The 22,725-nt window shown below is 45.4% G+C and overlaps 1 protein-coding gene across 1 annotated transcript in view; it reads right to left on the bottom strand.

The window, feature by feature from the left end:
* LOC115157749 (laminin subunit alpha-3) overlaps positions 1-22,725 on the bottom strand; it is a 111,850-nt gene that overhangs the window by 11,637 nt on the left and 77,488 nt on the right. Inside the window, exons 30-58 of the mRNA XM_029706188.1 lie at positions 20,145-20,346; positions 19,733-19,859; positions 18,699-18,838; positions 17,315-17,430; positions 15,811-16,022; positions 15,459-15,663; positions 15,077-15,221; positions 14,745-14,885; positions 14,215-14,376; positions 12,301-12,402; positions 12,091-12,174; positions 11,723-11,953; positions 8,947-9,060; positions 7,669-7,787; positions 7,339-7,520; positions 7,132-7,185; positions 6,867-7,018; positions 4,631-4,741; positions 4,384-4,495; positions 3,958-4,140; positions 3,503-3,699; positions 3,193-3,309; positions 2,925-3,079; positions 2,224-2,365; positions 1,985-2,084; positions 1,764-1,880; positions 1,467-1,637; positions 1,006-1,157; positions 494-709 (exon numbers count right to left, since the gene is read on the bottom strand). Of these exons, the coding sequence (XP_029562048.1) occupies positions 494-709; positions 1,006-1,157; positions 1,467-1,637; positions 1,764-1,880; positions 1,985-2,084; positions 2,224-2,365; positions 2,925-3,079; positions 3,193-3,309; positions 3,503-3,699; positions 3,958-4,140; positions 4,384-4,495; positions 4,631-4,741; positions 6,867-7,018; positions 7,132-7,185; positions 7,339-7,520; positions 7,669-7,787; positions 8,947-9,060; positions 11,723-11,953; positions 12,091-12,174; positions 12,301-12,402; positions 14,215-14,376; positions 14,745-14,885; positions 15,077-15,221; positions 15,459-15,663; positions 15,811-16,022; positions 17,315-17,430; positions 18,699-18,838; positions 19,733-19,859; positions 20,145-20,346 (4,261 nt within the window). The remainder of the gene's footprint in view (positions 1-493; positions 710-1,005; positions 1,158-1,466; positions 1,638-1,763; positions 1,881-1,984; positions 2,085-2,223; positions 2,366-2,924; positions 3,080-3,192; positions 3,310-3,502; positions 3,700-3,957; positions 4,141-4,383; positions 4,496-4,630; positions 4,742-6,866; positions 7,019-7,131; positions 7,186-7,338; positions 7,521-7,668; positions 7,788-8,946; positions 9,061-11,722; positions 11,954-12,090; positions 12,175-12,300; positions 12,403-14,214; positions 14,377-14,744; positions 14,886-15,076; positions 15,222-15,458; positions 15,664-15,810; positions 16,023-17,314; positions 17,431-18,698; positions 18,839-19,732; positions 19,860-20,144; positions 20,347-22,725) is intronic.

Below are 22,725 nucleotides of genomic sequence, written 5' to 3'. Positions count from 1 at the left end.
TAGACCATATGGTGCAAGAGAAAATAGAATGAATGAAAAAACTCTTCCAAATATTTTTCACAACTGCCACCAGTTTGAGGACCAAACATTGACTTCAAATACATATTGACATAGTCATAGTCAAAGTAATATATATGTATATATTTCATGCTGAAACACTCATATTAAACACCAATGGTATTCACTAAGTTCATGGTTTATATTTAGGATAATATTTTACAGCATTGTAAGTCCATTTTTAAATGATTTTAAATGATTAAATGATTAAATGATATTTTGTATATTTTCATATGATAATCCCACACAGAGGGCCAGAGATAATTACAGACACCTGTGATAATCTGAAATACCCAAAAGGGCCACTAGATGTCTTGTGATAGATTACATAAAATCCTTGAAAGGTACCAACATTCTGGTAGTGTACTTGTAAACTTTGAAAGTTTTAGATAATATACCCTCCCTTTGCAACCCAAGTGCTGTCCAGTCCACTCACGTCTTTGTTGCCGAGGTAGAGTACGAACATGTCTCCCTTGTCTGTGGTGGTGCTGTCCTGTCTGCGTCTGCGTGCTCCATCCCCTCTGCTGATGTCGAGGTTCACTGGTCTCTGCAAGGACAGGGACAGGGCAGTGTATGCCTTCAGGTCCTCCATGTCCCTGGGGGGGCGCAGCTCCACATGGCCCTCACCATTGAACTTCATGGGGACCACAATCTGGAGCGACAGGGGGAGGAGATGAGGAGAGAGGTTCTACATGGTTAAAGGGATCAGCAGTGTAAAGTTAAATCATTGTTTTCCTTTATGGGAATAACAACTGTCCAACAAATGATGGTACATATTCATCAAAGGGCTCTGTCAAGACCTCGACCTGCAATCCTTTCACCTGTATACTGTATGGCCAGTGGAAGGGGAATAGGTAATACACAGTGGGCATATCTGGTGGGGTGTGGACCCAGGGTGTGTGTGTGTGTGTGTGTGTGTGTGTGGGTATGTGTGTGTTCTGTTCTTACCCTGTTGGCTGCGTCTCTAGACTGCTCGATCAGCTCCTTGATCCTCTTGATGTTCTCTGAGATGTTGGTGACGGGGGACAGCTGAGAGCTGAGCTCTTCCACCTCTGAGATCTTATCCTGCAGAGACGGGATTGTGTTCAACAGATTCTTCACTGTGGATTGGGAGAGAGGGAAGGGAGAGAGGGAGATACAGAGAGAGAGAGAGTATAGTTAGACCTTTTAACCATTTTACACCTGTAAAAAACACACAAAACAGGCAAAGAGTGGACAAACATCGCTGTACATACAGTACTGTACATGCATGGTAATATCAGCAAATAAGACAAGTAGTATTAATTCAACCTTAGTTTTCCAGATGAGTCCCATTGATACAGGATATACATCTCTTTTTACAAGGAAGCCCTGTCTACGGGTGCATATTCCCTCCATCTTATGCAGACTTTAGTGGAGTGATCCCTCACCTGACTTGTTCACATCATCCATGACGCTGCTGAGGTTGGAGTCAGAGGGCATGACGTTGATCTTATCCACTTCCTCTCTGATGGCATTCAGTCTGTCCATGGTGGTGCTAGCCGTATCATTGGCTGACGCGGCCTTGCTCTTCGCCTCGTCCAACATGTCTCCTATGTCATCTGACGGGAGGAGAGAAGAGAGGGAATGAGGGAAGGAGGAGAGGGGTGTATTCCTCCACTGATCAGTAATTCTCTAGAATTTGAGCTGATCTATCAGACTTCCTCTTACTATCTGAGCCGGTTTACCTCTTTTGATGTTGTTCAGCTCTGCCTGAGCGTCCATGAGGTCCTTCTCCAATGCTTTCTTCTTCTTCTCTGCGTCCTTCAGGCGTTTCTTCTGGGCTGTGAGTTGATCAGAGGCCTCTGTAGAGTCAAACCAGAGTTTAGTTCAAAGTCATTTAAGCCACATATATTTGGTTGGCTCCCTGCCAACTCTAAAAACTCCTTTACAACTTATAGCAACATACCTTTGAGATCTTGTTCGGCATCCTCTGCTTCCCTCAGTAGGTCGTTCCCACTGTCTTTCAGATTCTTAGCTCTCTTTGTCAGGTCCTCTTTCTTCACATCCTATATTGCAAAATAATAACAGAAGATTAAGAATATTGTTAAAACAGAAGGTAAACCAAAGCCACATCAGCTAAAAGTTGAGGTGCTGAGGATTCATTATCTCTGTGATAAGGGTCTAGTGGCTGGACTGTGAACTGACCTTTAGGGCCTTGTCAGCTGCATCCTTGGCCTCCTTGGCTGCCTTCTCTGCAGCGTTGACTGCATCTGTGATGTTTTTGTAGGCCTTAATGGCGTCCATGGCATCACGCACATCAGAGCGGCCACTCGAGTCCCTCACAGCACTGTGACATAGGAAGATAGAGAGAGGAAAGGAGGGGGGGATAGAGAGAGAAGGAAGGGAGAAGAGAGGAAATGAGGAGAGAGAGGGGGTAGAGAGAGAAGGAAGGGAGAAGAGCAGAAAGGAGGAGAGAGGGGGGTGGACAGAGAAGGAAGGGAGAAGAGAGGAAAGGAGGCAGAGCGAGAGAGTACACAGGTCAACACACGCATCTGGATTTTCAACAAAGCAGAACAACAAACATGCAGCCTGTGGGGGATCTATCGGATCGCAGATCTATCTGGCACGACCCACTGAGGATGGAAACCACCCAACATAAACATCCCTGTTACAGAACCACAACGCCTGGCTTCTATAGTAGGTCGTTTATACTGAGCCTCTATTGCTCTCATTAATTGTGCTGAGCTATTATCTGGCATCTTTTGTTCTATCCTGTAAAATTGATATTTTTCACAATATCTGGCCACTTCCATTACCTAAAACACAAAAAGCTTTGAACTTGAGCTATAAAACCAGCAGAAACTGCACTATCCTCATAACCCAGGACCCATATCCCTACAACTCACTCCTGTAGTTCCTTGGCCAGCTTGGCCAGGTTCTCAGCATGTTTCTCTGCTCGCTCCACAATGTCCTCTTTGGCCGCGGCCTGGGACACAGCGTTAACTTTCTTGGTGAGGTCAGTCCTGGCCCCGTCCAGTTGGGCAGCTAGCTGTTCATACTCCTGGAGAGAGGAGCAAGACAACAGGGTCACAAGTGTTTTTACAGTCTTTTATGTCCAACAATCAACATTTCATAAAAGGGGAATGTATTGTCATGGCTGGTCTGTGTGCTTACTGTCTTGCTGTCCTCCAACATTCTAAGGAGGTCCTTTGTATCCTTCAGCTGATCTTCTGCCATGGCTATCTGGTCCTGGACCTTCTTACGCTCTTTCCTCAGATCTTCCATACGTTTCTGAAGAACAAACACGATTCAATTGGTTAAGAGAACACTAAGCCAACGGAAATGTAATTGGGGAAACAATACTGACACCAACCATGAATTAACCATAGCAACGGAGACATGGTTACAGCACACACTAACAGCCTATACATGACTTCATAGTACCATCATGTTAGAAGTCTGGTACTGGGACTTTTATTATTACCAGTATGTCTTCCAGTGCCTCGGTGTTGAGTCCATTCTGAGAGTTGGCTTTCTTCACCATGTCCCCAGCCTGTTTCAGCACCTCCTCCAGGTCCTTCAGTTTAGCTTCATAGTCCTTCAGCAGACCCTTCACCCTCTTGGCTGCTGCCTCATTCTGATCATACTGCTTCGTCACATTGGCCTTGATGTAGTCCAGCACTGGGAGAGAGGAACAGATTCGAATAGAAATAGAAACTCACATTCTCGACTGAAGATTAAAAAAAAACAATCTCGCTATTTTATTTGGATGCTGATGGTATCAAACAGTGTAGTCATCGTTATTGTGATATTAGGCCTCTTATCTGTATCTTAGATCAAAATAATGTGGTAGTGTTCTCCAACATCAGACGTTCCATATTCTAATGTTCTGAAAGAAAAGCCTTTAGGGATTTGAAGAGTTTGTGTTATTGAATGGACCAGGAAGAAGGATTACGTTTCTGGGCTTCATCCCTCTCTTTCTCAGCTGCGTCTTTTGTGGGTTGAAGTTCCTCTTCTCCATCTCCTTCACCATGCGTTCCGCCTCAGATAACATCTTAGCCAGGTCCTCACTGGGCACCACACCACCACTGGAACCAGACTCTTTCAGCTGCTGTAGCAGGGCTACACCCAATACACACATTCAGGTTTAGATACAAGGGAGGGTGGGAGGGGGGAGAAAGCAACAGAGCGAGAGAGAGATAGAGAGAGAGAGAGAAAGAAAGAAAGAAAGGAGAGGGTGAGAGAAAACAGAGAAATAAAAGTCACATTAAAAAGAAAGAGTATAAAATGGATAGAGAGATAGACAGAGGTGGAGAATGAGATTGAAAAATAAAAAAGGTGAGTAAACAGGAATGTTTTTTTTACCCAGGATCTTCTTGAGCAGATTCTTAGCTTCAGTATCCAGGTCTTTAGCTCTCAGATGAGTCTTACCCACATCCTCCAGGACTCTCTGGGCATCCACAGCCCTGTCACCTGCCTGAATGGACAACACACACACACAAACACATATTAGCTCTCCACAGCCAGCATACACACACCAAAACATATGCACAATTTCACCCACTCATGACGAACTCTAATAAAAAGACATCAAGAAGATCCAGTCCAGTACCTTGCCTTTGAGAGCGTTGATATCCTCGTTGACACTGAGAGTGTCCTGCTCTAGTTGGCTAACCTTGGGCTTCTGACTGTTCACACTGGAACTGAACTTGTTCACCAGAGACTGTGGAGAGAGCACACAGCCTATTGTTCAATGCTTTATTATGACATGAGAGAGGGAGGGAGGGAGGAGGTGGAGCGAGAGAGAGAGAGAGAGTCATGTTTACTGTTATTTTCTGATTGCCAAAGCAAGTGAAATAAACAATGTAAACATGTTTCCCATGACAATAAAGTCCTTTGAATGAGAGAGAGAGAGAGAGAGACAGCGAGAGAGAGACAGAGAGAGAGAGACACAGATCCGAGAGGACACGGGAGAAGGAGGATGCGGGAGAGAGCAGCGAGAGAGAGACCGCGATGCAGAGACCGACCAGCGCGAGAGAGGAGAGACACAGAGAGAGAGACACAGAGAGAGACCGAGAGAGAGAGAGGAGTACAGAGAAAGAGAGAGGATCAGAGAGGAGAGGGAGGGAGAGACAGGGGGCAGAGAGACAAGGGACAGAGAGAGACACAAGACAGACAGAGAGAGAGACAGAGAGAGGGAGAGAGAGAGAGAGGAGGAGCGAGAGGCAGGAGAGAGAACACAGAGAGAGAGAGACAAGAGGGAGGAGGGAGAGGAGAGAGACAGAGGAGAGAGAGGACAGAGAGACAGAGAGAGAGAAGAGAGAGAGAGAGAGACAGGGAGAGAGAACAGAGAGAGGCGGAGAGGGAGGGAAGAGAGAGAGAGGGGAGAGAGAGAGAGAGAGAGAGGGGGAGAGAGACACGAGAGAGAGGAGAGAGAAACAGGAGAGACAGAGAGGAGAGGACACAGAGCGAGAGACAGAGATACAGAGAGAGACAGAGAGACAGAGAGAGAGACGAGAGACGAGAGAGAGACAGAGAGAGGACCGAGGACGGGAGAGAGAGGACAGAGACGAGAGAGACAGAGAAAGAGAGGACAGAGTCAGAGAGAGAGAGACAGAGAGAGAGGACAGCAGAGAGAGAGAGACAGAGAGTCTGAAAGAGAGACAGGACAGAGAGAGAGACAGACCACCCGGAGAGAGAGAGACAGAGAGAGAGACAGACAGAGAGAGAGACAGAGAGACAGAGAGAGAGAGACAGAGAGAGAGACAGAGAGAGAGAGAGAGACAGAGAGACAGAGAGGAGAGAGAGAGAAACAGAGAGAATAGAGAGACAGAGAGAGAAGAGAGAGAGACAGACAGAGAGAGAGAGACAGAGAGAGAGAGACAGAGAGACAGAGAGAGGAGGGAGAGAGTTCCAGTACAGTGGGATCAGGTTGTTGACTCCTCAGGCTGTTTGAGAGGTTGATCACATTAGCGTATGCTCACATGGAGTGTAGGAGCTGCTGATATCCCACACGTGTGAGTTTAGCTACAACAAGTCCTGACCAGACCACGACCACTCTCTGACATGTGTTGACCCACAGCTCTGGGACAAACTGACTGAGATCAGGAGGATTCTGAAACATTCCAGTAGCTACACACCATCTAACACTCTGTGTGTGTGTGTGTGTGTGTGTGTATGTGTGTGTGTGTGTGTGTGTGTGTGTGTGTGTGTGTGTGTGTGTGTGTGTGTGTGTGTGATAATATTTACATTCTATTTATATACATGTATCTACTGCTGTACAACATTTTCAATCATTTTTGTATTTTTTAATATTGTGTGTTTGTTGACCTTTACTGCATTGATTGATAGGAACATAAGTGTTTCACCACACCCGCCATAACATCTGCTAAACTGTGTACGCAACCAATAAAATGTCATTTGATAATATTTTGGTGTGTATGTTTCTGGTTTTAAAGAAGTCCTCATAAGGATAGTAAAACAAGGAAAATTGGGACAAGTGGGGTTACCTTGCCGGTCCCCCACAAGGACAAATGTTATGCGTAGGGGTTAGGTTTACAATTAGGGTTAGAAGGAGGGTTAAGGTGAGGTTACGGGTTAGGGGAAATAGGATTTGGAATGGGAATCAATTGTTTAGTCCCCACAAGGATAGTAAAACAAACGTGTGGGTGTGTTGAAGTGCATGTGTGCCTCCGTGCATTGAGAAGTAAGTGTACACTGTGTGTGTGTGTGTAAATGCCTATGTTTTGAAGTCCTCTCCCTTCCTCTCTGTGGCCTGTGTAGCCAGAGCGCATGGTGGTACACTTCCTTACAGTAACAGTACATATAGGCCATTAACTCATTAGTACCTTGGTCTCTGTGATGGCATTTTCCAGCTTCCTGAGTCTGTCCTGAGAGGAGGCGGAGATACTGGCGCTATCCAGCTGAGTCTTAATTCTCGCCAGCTCCTCATCCAGACGCTGCAGGTCGTTTATTAAGGTCTTGGCGCAGTTATCACACTCTGGGAACCACATAGACAAGTGTAATCAATAGTTGATCATGACGAGGTAGGTGCCCCCCTGTTCTGTCCTGTACTCTCATTGGACCCATCAGACGTTCACAACAGACACTAACCTTGGCACTGCTCGTCAGTGTTAGTGTCCCCTGGCTCCAAAGTGTTCTTGCACACTGTAGAAAGAGCAGAATTATGCATTCATGATATAAAAGTAACTACAATGCCATTTCAAAAATAAACAATAATAATCAACTGAGAATAAAGCTATACCAATGGGTCCGGGTTTTTTGAATGCGTCATCATGTCTCAGTAACATCAACACTCACCCCCAGTCCTGGAGTCACAGCTGTTTCCATAGCCGTTACAGTCACAAGGCCTGCAGCTTCCTCCAGCTGTCAATGGATCACCGTAGTAACCAGGGGCACATCGTTCACACCTGTCTCCTGTGAAGCCTTGTTTACAAACACACTGGAACCCTCCAGCAGCCTCTCTGCAACCCACTGCAAAGCTATAGTGGAATGATGAAGAGTACATTTAAACACTTGAATACTGGGCCAACGACAGTAAGTCATGATACAGTACACAGGTTTGATTCCACCACAGAAGCATCTAATATGGTTGACCTTGCCACTGATTGGTTCTTTGGTGACACTGACCTGTTAGCTGGCACACTGAAGGGGCACGGGCACACCCGGCATGACCTCTGGGCAGCGTCTCCATAGTAACCCTCTTTGCAGCGCTCACACCTGTCTCCAGCCGTGTTGTATTGGCAGTTCTGTCCACAGGAATAGTAGAGAACATGGTTAGAGCACTTGAGCATGTCAATAAGAGAATGTAAATAGTAGAGTCTTAAAGTAACAGAGCTGTAATCCATCATAGTGTACATGTTCCTATCTGTTTAGACAGTGAGGAGAACAGGGTAGTTCTGTGCTCTCGTAGTAACTAACCAAGTAACAAAGAGAATCTATAGCCTCACTAATTTAATGAAAATACCCTAATAAAGACCATAGTGAGTCTAAACATACTTTGTCCTTTTGTGGACATAACCACACTGCCATACCCCACCACAGGGTAGATCTAACCGTACATGACATGAATCCTATTTTTACCACAAAGGAGGGTGATTGTTTTTATGAGAGAGGAGGATGATGATAGGGGGACGCCAAACATTTCTGTTCTAATCCATCCCAAAAAGTGATTTTGATGGACATTCACTGCAGAGAGAGAGTGTGCTCAGCCATGTGCGTCTGTCTGTCCGTCGCGCTCTGGGTTCCACAGGCCTGGAGAGAGGCACAGGCCTGCTCGAGTGGCTTGTGTAAGATGAGAGGACATAGAGAGACGGAGGGAGAGAGAGAGAGAGTGAGCGAGAGAGGGTGAATGAAAGAGATGGCGAGAGAGAAAGAGAAGGAGGGAGAGCGAAAGAGAGGGAGGGATGGAGAGATAGAGGGAGATAAGAGAGAGAAAAAGGGAGAAAGAGAGAGAGGAGAATATAGAGTGCTGCATGGGATTTTAGAGATCTAGAGTTTCACCCTCCACTCCACCCTGCCATCCGTGACAGAGGGAGACAGATGAAGGCTTCCCTAGGGGCTCATGTAGACCCATATCACATTTATATGTGATCACATCTACTAAGGCAGACACACATCAGCCAATACTTTAATGTGGTCAGCCTGCTATGGTACAGAACAGAACAGTATGTGGGCACCCAGGTAGGGTGGGATGCCCATGGAGAGCCCACAGAAATGCCCAGTGGCATGGGTAAGATGTCTAGACTATGACTGATGACTGGACTGTGGCTTACATGGAGTCAGATGGGATGACTTAGGTATTGCACAAGACAAGTGGTGCACCTTCATATGCGGTTATGGTCACTTCACTCTTTAGCGCTGAGTCAGAACCTGTGTGTGTGTGTGTGTGTGTGTGTGTGTTCTTACCAGGCACCCCCCAGTCCTCTCGTCACACTCGTTGGCCAGGCCATTACAGGAGCAGGGCACACAGACACCCAGGTAGGGCCCACTGCCGTCTCTATAGTAACCGGTGGCACATTTCTGGAACAGAGAAACACAAACATCAGACATGAATACAGACACATCAAATACATACAGCAATACTTCATGGAAAATCAGAGCTATAAAAGTGATGTCGATGGGACTCAATGGATGAATAACAAAAAATATGAAAAAGCCACACAAGTTCTAGCAGAAACAGAACACAATCCTAAATACACGTTTCAAAACAACACACTTAATTCCCACACAGAAGAACACTTTGCCATTCAAACTGGCAGTGTTTGAGTAGAGAAAGGCTGTCTGAGTTTACCTTAGCTAATCTTCCTAGCAACAGAGAATGACTGATCTCACAAATGTCCCAAACTGTCCCCAGGTGGGGTGTGTCGCCAGCACCACGCTGAATACAAGACACCACACCACACACCACCGCCAAACATACCCTTTGCTCTGTAAGATAACAGTCTGGAAGTCAACTGATTTCCTACAGGTCTAACTCATGCACAGAGCAGCCACACATACATTACAGACAGTAAATCCATTTGTAAGCCAGCAGACTTCACCACTGCTTGACTTCCATAGGTTTACCTGGATCTGAGAGCTGGAACCTTGGTCGTCAAAATACGGATACTGAACAGTCTGTCCTCTGTCATTCACAGAAGGGTACTGGATTCTTTGGGTCCCCTGATCATTCACAGAAGGGTACTGGATTCTTTGGGTCCCCTGATCATTCACAGAAGGGTACTGGATTCTTTGGGTCCCCTGATCATTCACAGAAGGGTACTGGATTCTTTGGGTCCCCTGATCATTCACAGAAGGGTACTGGATTCTTTGGGTCCCCTGATCATTCACAGAAGGGTACTGGACTCTTTGTCCTCCCTGGTCATGTATTAAAGTATGATCTATTCTCTGTGCCTCTCGGTCATGCTGTCTGGGATAGCGGTTCCTCTCTCCCCTGGAATATGGTCTGTGTCCTGCGCTGCACAGTCCCAGTAAGGTTCCCCATAGCAGGACCTGTAGTAGCATGTCTCTCCCTCTCTGGTGTCTGTGTACACTCGTGTCTGACATCACTCCCGTTTAGTCTGAAATAACTCCCTGCTCTCCCTGCCTCTGCCTCTTAAACACACACACAGACTCACACGTAGAGGACACGCCCCTTCACTCACGTACAGCACCTGAGTCAGTGCCGCAGTCAGAGCAATGTAGCAACGCGTGCGCGCGCACACACACACACACGCACACACAGAGATATACGTGCACGTCACACACATTTATTCTCATAACTATTTTCAAAAATACAACTTCGCTTAAACTAACAAACAGTCTAAAGGAAAATCCTAATGTTGCTAGGTGTGGCTCCACCTGGGAGAGTGTGTTTTTGATGGTGTGTGTTAATGTGTGTCCATAGGGTATCTTTGTGAGCATGCCAGTGTGATTGTGTGGTTCTGTGAATAATACTCATAGACCTCCAGACAGTACAGAAGATCACTCACACCTAGAATACACACACATACATTGTGTCTGTCTGGTTGAGGGTGGTGAGTAACACCTTCCCAGGTTGCCAGATACCATACTGGCTATGTGTCAGCATGCCTCTCCTTTTTATTACTGCCGCCGGGTACATATTATCCATTTCCTCTGAACACACCTGATTACAGGATGTTGATGTCTCACACACACACACACACACGCACACACACACGCGCACACGCACACGCGCACACACACACTAACACTGCTTAGAGCACAACCACAAAATGGGGAAAAACAACTCAAGTCAAATGAAAATCGACTGTAAAGTCATCAGGACACTGTTGCCAGGTAACAAGACCACATCTTCACTGTCAGCCGCCCATCCCTAGGGGTTACACACCGAAAATGGTTTCATTTGCATTCAATTTAATACGTGGATTTTCAGGGGGAAAATGCTTCCATCCAACTTTTCCTAATTGGAGTTTGAGACCCAGCCATGCACTAAACACCCGAAGGGGAAGAATTCTGTTTAAACTTGATGACCATCGTACTGTACATGTTTTTTATTGTATTTTAACTGCTGTTACCATGCCACAGTGGAGCAGTTTACAGCAGTAGTTGAATGTCTAATATTATGTCATGGTGATTGTGCATCTTCTCCCTCTGTCTGGGGCTTGGCTGATGAACTCAGACACACACAAACACACACATGGTTTTTTCCAGGACATTCCACACAGGGTTGTTTAAACCGTCGGCTCTTCGATGGGCTGAAGGGTTTTTCCTCTGCCTGGCAGTGACCTCACTCACCCCGGGCGTGGCACCATTGTTTGGGCGTGTCACAACAACAACCCCACAGCGAGGAGGGGAGTTCTCACTCTTCTCTTTTCTAAAATGACTAGACCTGTCAGTCGTCACTTCTCCCTCTCAGCCCCTCCTGTATTCTTTCTCTCTCTATTACCGTCTCCTAATCCTTTTCGCTCTCCCACTGTCTTTCCCAATCCCAAACTGACCCTTAGCTCAAGCCCCCAGCCCTGCTTGTTGTGCATCTGAGAGCTAAAAGTCCAACTAGCCTTGGACATACTACCATTTCCAAAATAAGACTCCAAGGCACCTCAGGAGGGCTCTCTTCAAATCTTTAACCATATTGCTTATGCCTATATGACCCCTGTATATCAATATGAAACACCTAGGGGACTTGGAGTGAACAAGATCATTACGGCCCGAGTCAAACCTGGCAGGAGTCTCCTCTGTAGACAGGGGAACAGGCACACTGCTCCACGGTGCTGGCAGGGCCCCCGGCCCCCGTGTCTGTAGCCTCCTCCAGGCCCACCTCCCCCAGACTGAGTCTCTGGCTCTGGGTGAAGTAAAGAGCCCGCACCCTCAGAGCCACCAGCCCAGCCAGGACCACCATCAGATCCTCCCTGGACACAGGCCGGTTGGTGCTGGCGTGACGCCAGTTCCCCTGCACATAACACACAGATAGGTATTAGTGAGGGAGTGGAAACTTTGAAGTGCTTTAAAGGTGTTGTTCACAACAGATAGAATGGAATAAGGACTCAGCTTGACCACTTTTTAGGTAGGAAAAACTGTTTTCTATACCTCCACTAGCTGGACTCTGCCCTGGTGGAGTCTGTCTGGTTCGGGGGTCTTTGGGGCCATGTGGACCAGGGCCATCTCCTTGCCCTGAGGACATCACAGAGAAACAACACTGTGTTACTCACAACAGGAAGTGAGTTATATACGACTTATACACCAATAAGAGAGATGTCATAATTAGCGGTGAGTGATGATATGTCATACTGTACGTACACGGAGCAGGACATCAGGTCTGCGGTCCAGCAACGACATCCCCTCACTAGGAATCCCAAATGACTTGGCCTGGTAGGTCAGGTAGCCCCCATAGGAAGACACCTGAGACAGGAGCAGAGCATACCGTCAGAGACACTGGGACTGAACTATAGAAATAGAATGAATAGAACATTCATGAATGACTTAGCAATCATTCTAATTCTATGGTCTGAATCAGTGCAGAACTAGGGGGTATATTAAAAAGTAGGAACAAGGAGTTTTTTTATTTAATTTTCTTTATTTAACCTTTATTTAACTAGGCTAGTCAGTTAAGAACAAATTCTTATTTACAATGGCGGTCTACCCCAGCCAAACCCTAACCCAGACGATGCTGGGCCAATTGTGCGCCGCCCTATGGGACTCCCAATCACGGCCGGTTGTGATACAGCCTGGAATCAAACCAGGGTCTGTAGTGACGCCTCTAGCACTGAGATGCAGTGCCTTAGACCGCTGAGCTACTTGGGATGCTGGCCTTCTAGGCAGAGTTGCAAAGAAAAAGCCATATCTCAGACTGGCAAATAAAAAGAAAATATTAAGATGGGCAAAAGAACAGACACTGGACAGAGGAACCCTGCCTAGAAGGCCAGCATCCCGGAGTCGCCTCTTCACTGTTGACGTTGAGACTGGTGTTTTGTGGGTACTATTTAATGAGCTGCCAGTTGAGAACTTGTGAGGCGTCTGTTTCTCAAACTAGACACTAATGTACTTCTTGCTCAGTTGTGCACCGGGGCCTCCCACTCCTCTTTCTATTCTGGTTAGAGCCAGTTTGCGCTGTTCTGTGAAGGGAGTAGTACACAGCGTTGTACGAGATCTTCAGTTATTTGACAATTTCTCGCATGGAATAGCCTTCATTTCTCAGAACAAGAATAGACTGACGAGTTTCAGAAGAAAGGTCTTTGTTTCTGGCCATTTTGAGCCTGTAATCAAACCCACAAATGCCGATGCTCCAGATACTCAACTAGTCTAAAGAAGGACAGTTTTATTGCTTCTTTAATCAGAACAACAGCTTTCAGATGTGCTAACATAAAACATAAATCAATTTAAAAAAATCTGCCGTTTCCAGCAGCAATGGTCATTTCCAACATTAATAATGTCTACAGTGTATTTCTGATCAATTTGATGTTATTTTAATGGACAAAAAAAAAAGTTTTTTTATTTATTTCTAAGTGACCCCAAACTTTTGAATGGTAGTGTATATATTGTATATTTAAGATAAGCTTGAAATGGGCATGGTCTAATTGACTCAGAAACCAAAAACACACATCCAAGTTGAATTATTTCTGGTTGTTTATTGAAGTTCGCTGGATAACTCATAAATCCTGCTTTGTAGTATACCCCCCAGGTCAAAGCACCATTGGTTAGGCTCTATGGCAGCTGCTAAGACTGACTCCTCGTCTACTTTTCCTGTTAACACTAAATTCACCACTAAATAACAATTGATCAAATGTTAAAGCTAGAGTCCTCAATTAAAACAATAAAGCGATCGCCCCGCCTCTGTTTTGGTAAAAAAGATGAGGGATGGGCCTGGAGAAATGTAGCCACTCTCAACTTCATAGGCAGAGCTATGGATGCAAGGACTGACCATCCATGATATTACAATGATAGTTTTAACGCTAGATAGTGTTTGTTTACATTTACATTGGAGCAAACATTGGAGCAAAACAAGCTTATATTTTGGGTTCTGTCAGTGTATGACAGTTGAACTAACCTCATGAGCCCAAAAATGCATGTAGTAACTAAGGATTCTAGCTTAAAATGCTCAAGTCTAATATAAAAATACCTTCCAAATATTACTGAAACATATCCTCTTTATTAAACTGAACTATTCTATAAACAGAACATGTGCTCCTCCTGAGTCCCACTCGCTCCACTCACCCTGTCTCCCAGGTAGGATGGAGGCGCCACCCAGTGGAGGAGCTGAGTAGTGCCAGGCAGCTCCTGTATGTCTGCTACCACTGTGTTACTGGATGGGTTGAGGACTGATGCCACCTCCTCCTGGTCAGCTCTCTCCAGACGCCAGCCACGCATGTCCACAAACTAGTGGAAGCGGATGGAAAGAGAATTGTACTATATATAATAGGCCTGTGATTAGGTGAAATACCATTATAGGAAAAGAATAGCATGCTGTGGTATGCAATGGAGCGCAATGGGTTTATGTTCCGCAGGTGTGGCAAAGCTGTGGGTATATCCAGTCTATGGAATTTGGGTTGTTGCAACGCTGGTCATGTGGCGAGATAAGGGTTTGTTGGATCATGTGTCTGAACAATTGCAGTAATAATAACACACCATTTTAGATTTCTTTAGACCAGAAACCCAATAATGTATCAATGAAAACGCCTTTAAATCTTCACACACACATATACAAACACACAACCATACAAATGCATGCACACACACACACACACCTTCCCCCTGCGTTTGCGGGTGCTCTGACACTGGCTGTTGGCTCCAAAGCAGAAGCAGCTGATACAGCCCCTGGGGTGGGAGGGGTCAAAGTGGAAGGACCCGTCTCTACAGGCATCACAGCGGGCTCCCTGGACGTTTCTCTACAACAACAGAAAAAACATGTTAAACTGCGAAAGCCAGTGGTCAAACTATTGTTATGGCGTACGTAAACACTTAAGGGAATTATATTGCAGTGTACAGAGTCTTCCTATTTATAAATGTACACATACAGTACTGTAGATAATCATTCTTCCTTTTACAAGTAGTATATTAATGGTGTATAGTCAGTCACCTTGCAGAGGCACTGTCCTGTGTCAGGGTGGCATACGTCTGTTGTGACCCCTCCCTGGTTACAGCTACATGGGAGACACTCAGGGAACCTGTAGAAACCTGCAGCGCACCGGTCACACTGGCGCCCCCCGATCCTGGGCTTACATCTACACACACACACACACACACACACACACACACACACACACACACACACAGCATGTCAGAACAGGGTCAAATTTAAAGAGCTATGGTCACACTTACATTTTTAGTGGAGGGAATAGGCATATACGAATAAACACACAATAATCTAACAATAATTCACAACCACCACATATGATACACACTGGCATTAGCGACACATACAGTATGGTGTATGTCAGATCAGACAGAAGGCCACTCACATGCACTGTCCGGTGTCGCGGTCACAGTCTCTCCCTGCGTTGGGCCTGACTCCGCTGGGGGAGCAGTCACAGCCCTCACAGCCCACTAGAGGGTGGTAGCTGAACGTCTGGCTCTCACACACATCACAGGCTGGCTTCACTGTCTGGGGGGGACAGATACACTGGCCTGTCACCTCATGGCACAGCCGCTGGCCACACTCACACGCTGAAGGGGACAGAGGATAAAGACAGGTTAGGACACTGTGTGTGTGTGTGTGTGTGTGTGTGTGTGTGTGTGTGTGTGTGTGTGTGTGTGTGTGTGTGTGTGTGTGTGTGTGTGTGAGAGACATTTTAGTAAGTGAAATCCACTCACGTTTGCAGTAGGGGAAGCCGTAGTATCCTGTGGCGCATCGTGTACACTGTCGACCGATGACATGGGGCCGACAGGGACACTGGCCCCCTACAGGGTTACAGGTGGGCCCCGTGGCTCCTGACTTATCACAGTAACAAGGCAGGGCCCCATCACTGTAGGCTGCTACCAGGGAGCGGGTCGAGACTTGGCAGAACTGGGAGGAGGTTCTGGGGCTGTGGGAAGTTGGAACAGGACGAGAACATTCAGGTTAGGGGACAATCAAAAAAAGTAATTCTGAAATTCTCTAGTTATAATTTTTACATCCATACATTTAAAGGTAGACACAGCAAAATTGCCAAGAGCAGCACCGTGTGTCTCAGTTGGTAGAGCATGGTGTTTGCAATGCCAGGGTTGTGGGTTTGATTCCCACGGGGGGCCAGTATGGAGAAAACATTTATGAAATGTATGCATTCACTACTGTAAGTTGCTCTGGATAAGAGCGTCTGCTAAATGACTAAAATTTCAAATGTAAAGATATTGAGATGAGTGAGATGCAAGACTTCACTCTAACACAGTCACACACAGTATCTGCGCATGTGCACGGGTTCGCCTCACGCTGTTCAGAGCAAAGTAGCCAGGGCACCAAAACAGTGGAGTTGTTGTGAAAATGTACCCACTATGAGGTTTAGTTTCTGCATATCAAATCGCTGAGTCTACCTTTACAAACTATTTAATACATTTGTTTTACTTTTACCCCTTTTCTCTGCAATTTCGTGGTATCCAATTGGTAGTTACAGTCTTGTCTCATCGCTGAAACTCCGTACGGACTCGGGAGAGGTGAAGGTAGGGAGCCATGCGTCCTCCGAAACACGACCCAACCAATCCGCACGGCTTCTTGACACAATGCTAACCCGGAAGCCAGCCACACCAATGTGTCAGAGGAAACACCGTACACCTGGCGACCATGTCAGCGTGCACTGTGCCTGGCCTGCTACAGGAGTCGCTAGAGTGCGATGGACAAGGACATCACTGCTGGCCAAACCCTCGCGACGCTGGGACAATTGTGCGTCGCCCCATGGGTCTCCTGGTCACGGCCGGCTGCGACAGAGCCTGGACTCGAACCAGAATCTCTAGTGCCACAGCTAGAAACTGCGATGCAGTGCCTTAGACCACTGCGCCACTCGGGAGGCCGAGTCTACCTTTAACATGTATTGTAAAAGCTTGGAAATTATTGGAAAATTCGCCACTGATCAACCACTAGAGGGCTTTACTAAGAATAACATCCAAGGACTGTATTGTGGATGGGATTCTCTAGGAAGGATATTCTGGTAATATATTAATGTAGGAAGCAAATACCTCAAATATACTTAAGTTTCAAATAAACATCAAATTATCCTACAATATCAATTATACTCATTCATCTAATCTTCAAATCACTCAGCAAAGCAGTTGAACCCATTCCACAAGGCAGGTTGTTTTGCTAGGGCTAAGTCTTGAGAACACGGTCAGTGAACTGAATACTTACTCTATATAAAAGCCTTGACCTTCACACTGCCTGGTGAAATCAGATGATTTATCCAGTGGCTTCTCTTTCAGTAGATCAGGGGTGTAACTATCATCAGGAACCACCAAGATATAATCCTGAAGAAGCGGAACAAAACATAACAAATCTTGTTAAAACCAAACAATGCTGTAGGCTTATCTCTCTGAAATACTTCCACTTTGATACTTATCATAGCTTAAGAAACGGTTTTATCTGACAGACGTTAAATTAACAAAATGTATAAAAACAAACAAAAGACTGGGCATTTCAGTGATACGTTGAGCTGTTTTGTTATTGTTGGTCTGCAGTGGGAGACTAGGTGGGGTATGCCGCATTATAAACTGGGTGGTTTGGGCCCTGAATGCTGATTGGCTGACAGCCGTGGTACTGTATATTAGACTGTATACCACAGGTATGACAAAATATTTATTTTTACTGCTCTAATTACGTTGGTAACCAGTTTATAATAGCAATAAGGCACCTCGGGGGTTTGTGATGTATGACCAATATACCTCGGCTAAGGGCTGTGTCCAGACACTCCTTATTGCTTAATTAAACACCCTACAACAGGGGTCGGCAACAGGAGGCCCGTAGCCCAAATAGGCCCACAAGTGATACGTAATAATAATAAATATTTTGTTTTGGGTGAAAGAAAATACTCAAATCAACAGGAATCCAGATAAAAGGAAATCTGTCCCCAAGTATTCCCACAAATAAAAATAATAGACGTAGGGTATGTAATCTTGTCTCAATGTAATTTATTTTCAAAATCTATTTCTTTTTGGGCTTAAATTTGGTAAATTTGCAGTGTACAAATGATTAGAATTATGTTCCGGACCCCGATCATCTACTCCGACCCAAAAAATTGTTGAGCGTCTGAATCTAGTTGCCTACCCCTGCTCTACAGCAAATACAAACTGAGCTGCGTGTTTCACTTTGTTACTAGGTTGGAAAGCTCTAACAGTGTGGAGTGGGGTGTTGCCAGGTAGAATACAGTACCGCATTGTTGTTGTTTGGGACATTATATAACACGGAGGAGAGAGTCTCACAGTGCCAACCTTGTCAACCTCTAATACAGCCTAGATTCTTGGCTCCTAAATTACACTACAGGCATCACCACACAGGCCTAGTCTGGGTTTTCTTCAAGACAGGAATACCTGTTCACCACCTAACAGTATGGGCAAAGATGATCAACTGACAAACTTGTCTCTGTTCTCTTCTATTATCTACATTAACATGCTGCTTGAAATGAAGCAACAATTTAGGCATGTATTCTAAGCGGTATGCTAGTATAGACATTGAACATAGCCAGAGTAAGTAATTGACCCAGAGACCATTACTGACCAATAAATTGTATGTGACTGACCAGAGTGAGAGTCTTCCCGGGTGGAACCTTGAGAGAGATGGCTACGTCTTGCTGGGGAAGGTCCAGAGCAATGCGCCTCTCAGCGATGACCACCTTCCTGCAGCAAGAGACACCAGGGCAGAAGGAGGCGTTTACAAAGCCTGGGGGGAGAGAGGGATGTGGGGGAGGAGTAGAAAGAAGGAAGGACATCAGTTGCGCCACGCGGTAATCCCTCCCCATCAAACCGCTAGAAGTGTGTCCGAGGCCTTTGATCATCTTGTCATGTGGGGCGCGAGTCAGATGCCTAATCTGCTCTTAAAAGAGAATCACCCCCAGCACCAGAGACCGCTAGAACCCCCCCAAAACCGTTCCTAGATAAAAAATACCATAGAATAGGGAACTAGCTACTATGTTCATGACAATTGACATCACATTGATATCACTCATATCTCCCTCACTAGCTTTAAGCACCAGCTGTCAGAGCAGCTCACAGATCACCACACCTGTACATAGCCCATCTGTAAACAGCCCATCTATCTACCTACCTCATCCCCATACTGTATTTATTTATCTTGCTCCTTTGCACCCCAGTATCTCTACTTGCACACTCATCTTCTGCACATCTACCATTCCAGTGTTTAATTGCTATATTGTAATTACTTCGCCACCATGGCCTATTTATTGCCTTGACTCCCTTATCTTACCTCATTTGCACTCACTGTATATAGACTTTTTTGTTTTCTTTTTTTCTACTGTATTATTGACTATATGTTTTGTTTATTCCATGTGTAACTCTGTGTTGTTGTATGTGTCGAATTGCTATGCTTTATCTTGGCCAGGTCGCAGATGTAAATGATAACTTGTTCTCAACTGGCCTACCTGGTTAAATAAAGGTGAAATAAAATAAAATAAAAACATTGATTCTTTGTAGATTTCATTACATCTTGGATGGTGATGTCGGGAGTTAGTAAGATCCTGGATCATATACACTCTCTATCCAACCATATCTATCTGGATCAACCTCTTTATACAGCTACATAGCGCACCAAACTCACCAGTCCAGGTGCGTCCAGCCTCCACCCGTACCTCTACAGGGAAGGTGGTGTGTTCAGGTTGACAGTAGTGAACGACAAACACATACCTGCCAGGAGCTTCCACCCTGGCACTGAAACTGATCTCAGTCTGGAGAAACACAACACAGGATGAACACATGTTGAGAAACATCCTCTGGTCAATACCACAGAGACAGTATACGATAAGAGATGAGAGACAGCATGTTTGCATAATTTGAAACATGCTCATTATCTAACATACAGCTATAATATATTTAGAACTATAGATGTCAGAGTTACTGCCATTGATGTTAGTGAAGCTGAGGGCTTCATGTCTCAAGCCCCACATGCTTTCCAGTGCCAGGTCCCACTCCAAGCAGCAGCAGCTTTATGTGGGCCATCTCCATGCATGTACCTGGGGAGATTTTAGTAGTACCCCTTCACTCTGAACTCCAGGGAGAGGGAACCCCCCTGCCCCTGACTGTCGTCTCTGTCTCCACTCCTCAATCTCCCTCTGCTGGGGGACGACCCGGTGGGAGGAGAGGCGCCCGTCACGAGCTGCGTCCAGAACCAGAGCTGAGGAGGGCCTGTCATACTGGCTGGGAACACAGTACTGACTGGAGGGATGGATGGAAGGAGGGATGAGAGGAGGGGGAACAGAACAGATGAGGGGAAGGTTGGTTAAAGCTACTCTGAGGGTACGTCTAAAATGGCACCCTATTCCCTATATATAGTGCACTACAGTCTTAGAAAAAAGGGTTCTTCGGCTGTCCCCATAGGATAATCTTTTTTGGTTCCAGGAAGAACCCTTTTTGGTTCTGTGGAAAGGGTTCGACATGGAACCCAAAAGGATTCCACCTGGAACTAAAAAGGGTTCTTCAAAGGGTTCTCATATGGGGACAGATGAAGAACATTTATTGGTTCTAGATAGCACCTTTTTTTTTAGAGTGTACTTTAGACCAGGGCCCATTTCAGATGCAGCCTCTGAGGGCTCCTGAAGTGTTTGCCAAGCACTACTGGGAAACACCGACGAGTTATTACCAGGGTCAGTGACCAGTTAAAGGCTGTGACCTGTGAAATCTTCAGTAAGCAGCTTTCAAATGATGACATCAGAATAACTATCACATTCTCTCTCATCAATGCATAGAAATCCCAACTAAATTACTCACACAACGAACCCACTGATCCCGCTGCAATCCCCTAAAGACTTCATATTTACCCCCAAAGCCCTTTCCTGCAGTCAAATGAGCTAGTGGCCTCATGGGTGGAATGTTTTCTGTTGTTTCTATGTCAAATAGTTTTGTTACATTTCAGTCTTCTGTGATGTATACTGAACAAAAATATAAACGCAACATGCAACAATTTCAACGATTTTACTGAGTTATAGTTCATATAAGGAAATCAGTCAATTGAAATAAATTCATTAGGCCCTAATCTATGGATTTCACATGACTGAGCAGGAGAGCAGCCATAGGTAGGCCTGGGAGGGCACAGACCCACCCACTGGAGAGCCAGGCCCAGCCAATCAGAATGAGTTTTTCCCCACAAAAGGGCTTTATTACAGCCAGAAATACTCCTCAGTTTAATCAGCTTTCCAGGTGGCTGGTCTCAGACGATCCCACAGGTGAAGAAGCCGGATGTGGAGGTCTCTGGTTGTGAGGCCGGCTGGACGTACTGGCAAATTCTCTAAAACGACATTGGAGGCGGCTTATGGTAGAGAAATGAACATTAAATTATCTGGCAACCACTCTGGTTGACATTCCTGCAGTCAGCATGCCAATTGCACACTCCCTCAACACTTTAAGACCCTGGTGAGGATGACGAGCACGCAGATGAGCATCCCTGAGAAGGTTCCTGACAGTTTGTGCAGGAATTCTTCTGTTGTGCAAACCCACAACTTCATCAGCTGTCCAGAAGGCTGGTTTCAGATGATACCGCTGGTTTAGAAGTCGGATGAGGAAGTCCTGGGCTGGCGTGGTTACATGTGGTCTGCGGTTGTGCAGCCGGTTGGACGTACAGCCAAATTCTCTGAAATGACGTTGGAAACGGCTTATGGTAAGGAAATTAACATTTAATTATCTGGCAACAGCTCTGGTGGACATCCCTGCAATATGCATGCCAATTGCACACTTCCTCAAAAATGTGGCATTGTGTTGTGTAACAAAACTGCACATGTTAGAGTGGCCTTTTAATTTCCCCAACACAAGGTGCAGCTGTGTAATAATCATGCTGTTTAATCAGCTTCTTGATATGCTAAACCTGTCAGGTGGATGGATTATCTTGGCAAAGGAGAAATTTGTTTTTTGTGCGTATGGAACAATTCTGGGATTTTTTATTTCAGCTCATGAAACATGGGACCAACACTTTACATGTTGCGTTTATATTTTTTGTTCAGTATAGATAAAGTGTAATATTGGAATGCAAACTCAAAACTGAATACATTTCAACTCTATATCTGACATGGTACTGGTGCCTTCTTTTTTTAAGCCAATAAACGTGTGTGTGAGGTGTATACTTTTGTGTCATAGTAGATTTGTTTAAGACTAATGTACCAAGAAACACTCTGTATGACCCTGATTTAGTATACTGCAGTAAAATGTTACCTCGCCCTTTATCTTGTTGAAGTCTACTACTGGAGCCTGACTCCTTTCACAATCTGACAAATCAAACGCTCACTCTTTCTTTTCTCACTTTTAAGTCCTTATCATTGCTCTTATCACCAACACATGGCAAGCTTTTTGTTTTCTCAGGCCTGATCTTTTAATACTTTCCCTCCTTATTTGTTTTAGTGGAAACAGCAGAGCACCATGAAAGTAAAGGCCTTCTGTAATGTGCATAAACCATCAAACAAATTAGTTATTTCAAGTGTCTTGACAATAGATCCCCCCCTTCACTATTTTCAATAAAATATGAACTTGCTAATTGCCTTCAACAATAGTGGAGCCAGGCAGGCAGTCAATTTACATTCAGTGGGTAAAGCGGAGTAAAACAGCCGG

This window comes from Salmo trutta, chromosome 21, assembly GCF_901001165.1.
Source record: "Salmo trutta chromosome 21, fSalTru1.1, whole genome shotgun sequence".
NCBI lineage: Eukaryota > Metazoa > Chordata > Actinopteri > Salmoniformes > Salmonidae > Salmo > Salmo trutta.
The sequence above is the reverse complement of the archived record's forward strand: the minus strand, read 5'-3'. Positions and strand labels throughout refer to the sequence as shown.